The following is a 9,182-nucleotide window of genomic DNA, read 5'->3' on the forward strand; positions in this document are numbered from 1 at the left end:
GTATATATGTGTGTGTATATATATATATATATGTGTGTGTATATATATATGTGTATATATATGTATATGTATGTATATATATATATATATATATATATATGTATATGTATATATATATATATGTATATGTATATGTATGTATACATATATATATATGTATATGTATATATACACATATATACTGTATATATATATATATATATATATATATACCATCATACAAGCATACAAAATGACTCAAAGTCAGCTGTTCGGAAAACTCTGTGTAATTCCCAACCAAGCCATGAACACGTGTATTTTTCTCTCTCAGGTGATCAAATGCAAGGCAGCTGTTGCATGGGAGCCTGGGAAGCCTCTGTCCATCGAGGATGTGGAGGTGTCCCCACCCAAGGTCCACGAAGTCCGCATCAAGGTCAGCTGCTCATCCTAAGTTTGTCTGTAGTGAAAAGAAAATACCCGTGCTTTATCTCTAACTTTGGTTGTAAATGTGGGCACTTAACAGGTGTTGATATTTCATTGGTAATAATGTGTTAAATTATATCAGAATGAAATGAACTAATAGGAACAATGTTATAGTAGTTTACCACAACGACAAATTAAGCAAGACTAAGGGTAAGACTTGTGTTGCTCAAGTGGATGTCATTCTGCCAGTTTTTACTTTGATCATATGAGGACAAAACACTTGACTTCCTCTTTCACAGTTTGTTTTGTGCTGTTGTGGATCTTGCACCCCAACCACATCCTCTTTCTAAAATGGTCACATGTATCATACAGATTGTTGCCACCGGCGTGTGCCACACAGACTGGGAATACTGGAATGGTAGTGGAGTAGGGACGAGACCATTCCCGTTAGTTTTCGGCCATGAAGCAGCAGGGATAGTGGAGAGCGTTGGTCCTGAAGTCACCAAATTCTCACCGGGTGAATTGTAGAGCTCACAACAAAACAAGCTGACATGACATGACATGTACTGTAACTCAGACTGAACTAGTTTGTCTTCTTTTCTTTTGTTTTCTCAGGTGATACAGTCATTCCTTTGTTTCTGCCACAGTGTGGGGAATGTAATCGATGTCGCAATCCTAAAACAAATCTGTGCAAGAAGAACTGGTGACCATTACCGCATTTACACACACACACACACACACACACCACCATTACTTACATCGTGTTTATCTACTCAGTGTTTCCTTTTTTGTGTGGCTTTTAGGGACAAGACACAAGCGGGTGTATTGGCTGATGGCACAAGCAGGATATCTTACCAGGGCCAGCAGGTGTACCAGTTCCTCGGCGTCAGCTCTTTCTGCCAGTACACCGTGGTTCCCGATACGTCACTTGCGAAGATAAGAAGTGATGCACCGCTCAAGAAAGTGTGTCTGCTAGGCTGTGGCGTCTCCACTGGTTATGGTGCTGCTATTAACACAGCCAAGGTAAGAGGATACACATCTGCCTAGATACATGCATTCGAATAAGAACTTGAATTCTCACCAACTCTGATGTGGACCAGTGGTTGTTGTGGTCCTTAGAACAAGAGGGATGCAACACATTTACAAAGATTTATTTACATAATGACCATTTATAAACAGCTGATTGTAACAAAATGGATTTACTATCTGAAGGAAACGTCTTAGGTGTAATCTGTATTTGAGGGTACATATCATGATTACTTATTGACTACGTATCGATCCTGCTTGGATCTTCGTCAGGTCAAAGTGTTGATGTCAAGGCGACCTAAACCAAGAACAAGTCATGACCAAGACCAGAGTGTATATATCAGACCAGGACAAGACCAAGACATTTAGGGCTTGAGACCAAGTCAAGACCAAGACCAGACCACTGCACGACACACTTACAATAAATTGTGGAACATGTAAACCATAGACTCCTGAAATTGATCTGAAAGATCCACATTCCCATGAAAACACCCACAGAAAACAAATGAATCCTCTTCATTCACCTCTTTTATTGACATATAACAATTTGGCGATATCCCCGCAGTTGTGGTCTCGACCAGGCTTAAAATAAAATTCTGAGTCCTCTTTGTCTGAGATCGAGACAAGACCGAGTAAAAATGTGGTCAAGACCTTCAAAAAGTCAGAAACCAATCTCTCGTTAAAATAACTAAGGAGTTCCATATTCCACTCATTGTTTTTAATATAGCTTGTTTGCATATTAAAATAAGATGAATGCAAAACCAAACACAAAGTTTTGTGAAAGAGACTAAAGGTCTGTAGAAAAGATAAAGATTAGTTGAACTTCCCTTAAAACACAACACCTAGAAAATGATCAAACTTCTTTTGAATGTTGTGCAAACTTAAGATTGCTCAACAGCAATGTGAGAATGAACTCTTGACTGACAGCAAAAGGGAAAGTGTGAATAAAACTAAAATGCTGCCAAAGCATTCTTGCATGTCTGATAAGAGTCTGTTCGTTCAAAGTACTCCAGCTAATGGAACATGTAGGTGAGATGAGTGTAAAGTGAAGTTCAGTTTTTATTTTTGATATGTACAAAAGAAAAGAAAATCAGGCTTGAATAAGAATAAAATACAAGGTAAATAGAAAAGAAACAAAATGTGTATAATGGATATGTTTAGAAGAATGAAGAGAAAATGTACTATGTAGTTTAGTTTCAGTTTTATTTATCACATGTAGGTCAACGCAGGGTCAACTGTACAATGAAACGTATGGGTTGAGAGAACAGGTCAGCTCAGCAATAAAAGATGAGATAAAATGACGATAACAAGGTATAACATTAATTAATAAGACAATGACGACATATGTGACAGTAAGTTGTAAGAAAAAAAGTGACGACATAAATAGAATAAAAATATATTACTTTATAAATGAGGATTGCATGTAAAAGTAAGTGACAGTAATATAGATATAAAGTGGCTCAATGTAGCAGTAAAAAGTGCAGACAGCAGGTATGTGTTATGAATATCTTTAAAGTTATACTTTAAACACGATGAAGTGATCTCATCAGATGCCTCTCACAGTTTTTGGTTGTGCGTCTCCCACATTGTGTTTCATCCAGGTTGAGAAAGACTCCTCGTGTGCCGTGCTTGGGCTCGGAGCTGTCGGACTGGCCGCCGTCATGGGCTGCAAGGCTGCTGGGGCGACAAGGATCATCGGGGTGGACATCAACCCCGATAAGTTTATGAAAGCCCAACAGTTCGGAGCCACTGAATGTGTCAACCCCAGAAATCACACTAAGCCCATCCAGGAGGTTCTGGTGGATATGACGGAAGGAGGGGTGGACTACGCTCTGGAGTGTGTTGGCAGTCCAGCTGTTATGGTGGGTGGTGTGCAAGTCTACAGGTGCAGTATAGTAGGCCTTAATATGTGCAGTGTCACTACAGAGTAGGTCTGGAATGAGCACATACGTTTGATAAGAAGTTCCACAAAACCAAAATATCACAATGACACAATTTTTCACTTACTCAATTGTAATTTTTTTTTCACATTCTAGTTTAATCATATTCTGTTTAATTTATAGGAGTATTAATTAAGACAACTGGTGCTTTGTGTTGTCCTAGAGCGCTGCGCTGGAGTCTACAGTAGACGGCTGGGGCACCTGTGTCGTCGTTGGCTGGACAGAGACGGAACCAATGAGCGTCCTGGTTCAAAAGATCCTGATGGGACGCACCCTGAAGGGGACCTATTTTGGAGGTGAACCAGGCCTGTTAGTTCATGCAAATAATGACCTTCCATAATGCTTCAGCAACAATTTATATAATTGGCATGATAGAGAAATTCAGTGTATCATTCCATCCAGCTGTTGCATTTCTGGGCCCAATTTGATGTTAGACTTTTAGAAAATGTTAAATGAAAAATCACTAGTGAACATGTTTTGAATATGGTAACAATTTATGTTCTATATTGATAAGAATATTGATAGTTAAAAGAGAGTAAAAATGCAGGAGATGTCCTCAAATTTGCTTGTTTTATCCAATCGACAGCCCCAAACCAAAAATTATTCAATTTACAATTTTATAAACCAGATAAACCAGTGCATGTTTTACACTTCTGCTCGATTAATGACTTAAAGAATGAATTGGTCATCTAAATAGTTTTCGATAAAGCAGTCAGTTGATGGTTTCAGCTGGAGTTTTGATGAAAGTCCCCTACGTTCAAAGAGTAAAGGCTTTTTTTTCTTGAGTCACTGTTCAACAGATATACACGACAAATTCACTGAGAAGAGGCAGGTAGATAATAGTTAGCTTCAAGCTAGTCAAACCAGAACCAGCCACACAGCATGTTGCATTTTAAGTGAGGCAAGAGGCCTTGGTTATACTATTTATATTGACATTTTGAAGTAATGTGCAGTATGTAACCATACGCTCAAATCTGATTAAAAGTAACGCGTCTGCGCCCGTTATCTGGGTTGTCAAATATGAAACACAGGAAATCACTAAATGAAGTGAAATGAGGCGGACTGAGGGAAAGTGAGACCAACAGCACAAAAACACATCAAAAACTAACATCTGCTACACTGAACATCAAGGATTTATAACATCTGGCATCATACGAGTATCCAATGGAGAGTAATTCCTATCAGTCACTCAGAGCAACAAAAAAAAAAGATTACTCGAAAAGATGAGGAGGAAAAGTACCTTTCTTTCTCCGCTTTATTGTGGTTCATGAAGACTCAGTTTTGTTGTCCTCTTCTAAAGGTTGGAAGAGTGTGGAGGACGTGCCTAAACTGGTGGACAAATACATGAACAAAGAGCTGAAGCTGGATGAGTTTATCACACACATCCTCCCGCTGGACCAAATCAATAAGGCCTTTGAATATATGACAAATGGGAGCAGGTAAGACCTGATTGATTTGTGGCCGCTAGTCTTTTTTGAAATGTTTTTTTTCTGAATGTGTGTGTGTGTGTGTATTACTCACATTGCGGGTGAAACAATGTGTTCACACAGTCACTTTATTGGGACTTGTATCCTATTTGGGGACAAAAGGTGGTCCCCACAAAGTTAGCCATTACATTTTTAGAGCTGAGACTAGGTTTATGGCTCAAGGTTAGTGTTAGGTTAAGGTTAGGGCTGGGGTTAAGCATGTGTTGGTTTTGGCTGTGGTTCGGGATGACAGGGTGTGTAAAACACTGTCAAAACACGACTGCCCTGAAGCTTAAACTTTCTCACGAGTCTGCTGCATAATACTCAGAACAAACCAGAATGGCCTGTTTGATTATACAAACAAGCAGCAAAAGATGTCTCATACTGTACAGTGATAATGGCCTCCCGTAGAACTTCTGTACAGTGTTTTCATAAAGATATTGACCTAGCAGTGGTTTGTCAAACTGCAGCAGTGGCCATTTTTGCGCCATTTGTATCTTTAAATAGTATTCCCCATGCATGAGTTAGTATCTGATATAGAAAGGACATTTATTGTGGAATTCCAAACAGGAAAATCTCTCTAAAATTCTTGATATTTTCCCTAGAATATACTATGTGTGATATAAATGTATTGTATATATTATTCTATATTAGAGGTATAGACCGATTAATCGTTTGGCTAATAAATCGGCGCCGATAGGACGTTTTACAAACTATGGCTCGGTTCTGATAGTGGCCGATGGCTGCACAGCCGCCACCGGTCACATGGAGGCTCCATACACACACAAAGTCAAGGTAGAGGTGGAGAAAAAAAGTTCTCTCTCGAATATATAATGCAACAGATCACCTCTTTGTCCACGATACAAGACAGGCAGACAGGGGAGGAAAATCATTCACTGTTACTTTAACTTGCTTACTAATTTGGCGTTCTCTCTTCCAAATAATCCAGCCATGTAACCTTCCATTCATGAAATGAAATCACACACTTAAGGATCCTCCTTACCCCGAAAATATGCACGATCATAAATGGTTTGACGCGCAACAGAAATAATCCTGGCCAGTCATACTGTAAGCCACAGAACAGCGCATCGCCCATTGCAAATAAATGGAACATTTTCCAATGATGTAATCCACCAAATCACACTTCAGGATATTCTTGAACTAATGATTACATTTGGAGTGACAAAAAACTGATTTATTAAAAACGGCTGCTGCAGAAGTAAAGAAGATATCGGACAATTAATCGGCTATCGGCTTTTTTCCTGGTCCAAACTATTGTTATTATATCGGCCTTTAAAAATCCACTATCGGTCGACCTTTATTCTATATTGTCTCTGTCAGCTACAACTACCTACTATTTTCATTATCGATTAATCTGCAGATTATTTTCTTGATTAATCGCTTATCTATAAAATTTCAAACAACTTTGAGAAATGTCCATCACGAACTCCAAGGTAACGTCTTCAAATGTCTTGTTTTGCCCGACAAACACCCCTAAACCAACAGATATTCAAAGGATGATGGCTTTTTTATTTTTTTTTAGCTGACTTAAAATGATTAATCAATACATTAGGTCTGGGGAGATGTCAGACTTCAGTTATCCTAACAATTATTCTTCTTTCTTTTTTAGCATCCGTACTGTAATCAGCCTGTGGCCAGACGAGGCTACACCTCCAGCTACTCCATGATGAAGAAGTGACATTCAGTGTCATTGTAATGTAATGATATTTTGCACAAATTCTCTATGCTCTTTTTCTTAAAATATATTGACAATTATAATATTTTCCTTGCTTGACTTTGTAGCAAATGAACACATTGGCCACTAGAGGGCAGTCTTATATCATGTAAAAGTCCATTTGTGTCCATGAAGACCATCTAACTTTATAAAGACATTGCTTTTCTACCTGCAAATGATTCTGTTTTTGTTTTTATTCAGATTAAATTCTGAGGTTGTTTTTCTTAATTAAAAGGGAGAAGTACCACAGAATGATCAGTGAACTTGTGTAAAATGATACCGAATGTAATTCATAGATATATACAGCATCTGCAGTAACACTGAGACAGATTCTCTCTACATCTGTCATACTTGGCAGCTATACACTGATTCTGGTCCTGATATCAATGTGACGTGATGGTTGGAATTAAATACGCTTGTATAGAAGATGTGGGTAGAAGACGCAGGAAACAAATGGCTGAATCTGTCATCAGCCACGGAGAAGTATCTGCTTCATGTGGTCAGGCGTACCAAATTTCGTCCTTGGTAATATTATATATTGATTTAATGGGGAGAAGGGCTAGAATAACAGTTGTGGGCTGTCAGGACGGAAGACAAAAGGTTGTTTGGGGAATGCCTCTCGCTGAAGAACTGAAATAGCTGTCGGAGGAATTTGTTTTATTGAAGTTCCGTTCAGATCAAATGAATACCTTTGGCAGTTCCCTCCGCTTTTCCATCTTTATTTAAAATGGAAAATAAATTGGTGCTCTTCCTCTTATGTTGGTCTCCTCTCTCTATGAGCTATCAATCACAGATTACACAGCTTAGACCTCCTCCTTCTCCTCCTCTCAAAGAATCTCAAAGACAAGAAATAGAAAGCAGAATAATACAGAGAATGGAGCAGTGGAGGGAGATAAGAGATCAAAAGACAGAGGAAGACGAGTTTTGACAGGTGGTTATGCGACTGGGCATCCTCATGTAGAAATGTTGGACATGCTCACAGATTTATAATCTGCTTTCTTGGGGACATGTGTCTGAATGTCTGCCTCATCTATGGGAAGACTATCCAAAGCGACGACCATAAGTCTCCTACATTTTTGTGTTTGAACTTTACAACCTTTGGAATTGTCACATCTTTGTGCAACTGATACAGGAAGGGCATGCTATCTGAATTACAACTGCAGCCTTGTAACTGTCCGTCTTGTCATGTTTCACATACACCTGTGCAACTGTTCTGCAGATATCTTCCGGACAGGAAACTTTGGGATGGAGTTGCATAGAAATAAAGACAACTAACATTTACAAGTGGAAAAATCCAACGTGTGTTCTCATCCCAACTCGTCATATATTGCATTTCCTCAGAACCCCTCTGCGTCACTTTTCGGTCGCAGTAAACACATGCTTAATGATGTGAATTACACAAAAACACTTTCTTAGGTTCAGGCAACAAAACTACTATAATTAGGTTTAGGAAAAAACGATAGGGTGCTTTGAGTGTCGGTATGGAACGCCGATGGTCGTGACAAAGCGTCGGTATTTGACGCCCTGGGAATGAGAACGTGCTGGAAAATCATATTTAACATTTTTATTTCTATGTTCATTTGTTTTTCCATCACTTCGCTGCGACAACTCTTTCAGGCACGAGTTTTGATGGAGATAATTGACAAACGACAGAGATGCCAGATGAGGTAAATGCCATCACACAAATAAAAGCTGGAAAAAATGTCAAAAGGTGTCGCCTTGCATTCAAAAGATTTCCTCTTATTTACTATAAGCTATATTCCTGTGTGACAGATGGCACATGAAATATGATGAGAACATAAAAATAGTGGGTGGGAAACACCCTGTTTGGACAAATTCAATTCAATTTCAATTTCTGTGGTTCAACGTCACGAGAGTTGATGGAAATTCATGCTGTCTCCTTTTTTCAGTAGTGATTTATTATAGCTTAAAAAATTAAAACTGAGATGAATTTATTAGTTTTTTTACCCAGGCAAATGTCGTTTTTTATTTATTTAAAAATGTATTTAATATATATTTAATTTATTTTTCACTGCTCATATTTGTTTTAGTTTAACTTTTAGTTTATTATAATAAGCCTGGTTTGTACACCTGTCTGTCTAAATGGCTGCAGAAACCACATTAATCAGTCAAAAGAGCTGCTGTATTAACATCTCTGAGAAATAAGCTGGAGGGGAAAGCATGTCTGAAAGAGACTCAGTCAGTTAGACGGAGAGATAGAGGGATGGATATACTGTATAGCCTCGACGGCTATGGAAGAACGGCCCACTTAAGTCACTAAAGACTGCCGATGTGAGGCCCCTGCTTTATCAGCAAATCCTGGCCATTATACGGCTAATGCCAGGCATTGCCTGTGACATCCCCGGTCTTTCTCTGACACGGTTAGCTTTAGCTTCTGTGTCAGTGGAATATACTCAGCTTCACCAGAGGATAGCACAACACAGTGCTTAGTGTTTTGGAGAGGCGACTAGTTTTCCGCTGTATAAGTAACAAATCTGACACAAGGGGGTATTTGTTATCAAGGAAAAGCCTATTTTATCTCCAACATATTGACATTTTTAGAAATTGAGCATGTTCTAGGCTTGATATCAACACAGTTTAACATCATGAAGG

At 38.7% G+C, this 9,182-nt stretch overlaps 1 protein-coding gene across 1 annotated transcript in view; it reads left to right on the forward strand.

Moving 5' to 3' along the window:
- The window catches only part of LOC119494449 (alcohol dehydrogenase class-3-like), a 7,399-nt gene extending 654 nt beyond the window's left edge, over positions 1-6,745 (forward strand). The window contains exons 2-9 of the mRNA XM_037780326.1: positions 311-412; positions 775-919; positions 1,018-1,105; positions 1,206-1,425; positions 3,030-3,290; positions 3,532-3,664; positions 4,669-4,807; positions 6,465-6,745. Of these exons, the coding sequence (XP_037636254.1) occupies positions 311-412; positions 775-919; positions 1,018-1,105; positions 1,206-1,425; positions 3,030-3,290; positions 3,532-3,664; positions 4,669-4,807; positions 6,465-6,522 (1,146 nt within the window). The 3' untranslated portion in view covers positions 6,523-6,745. The remainder of the gene's footprint in view (positions 1-310; positions 413-774; positions 920-1,017; positions 1,106-1,205; positions 1,426-3,029; positions 3,291-3,531; positions 3,665-4,668; positions 4,808-6,464) is intronic.
- Positions 6,746-9,182: the final 2,437 nt, after the last annotated feature.

Source organism: Sebastes umbrosus, chromosome 9, assembly GCF_015220745.1.
Source record: "Sebastes umbrosus isolate fSebUmb1 chromosome 9, fSebUmb1.pri, whole genome shotgun sequence".
Classification (NCBI taxonomy): domain Eukaryota; kingdom Metazoa; phylum Chordata; class Actinopteri; order Perciformes; family Sebastidae; genus Sebastes; species Sebastes umbrosus.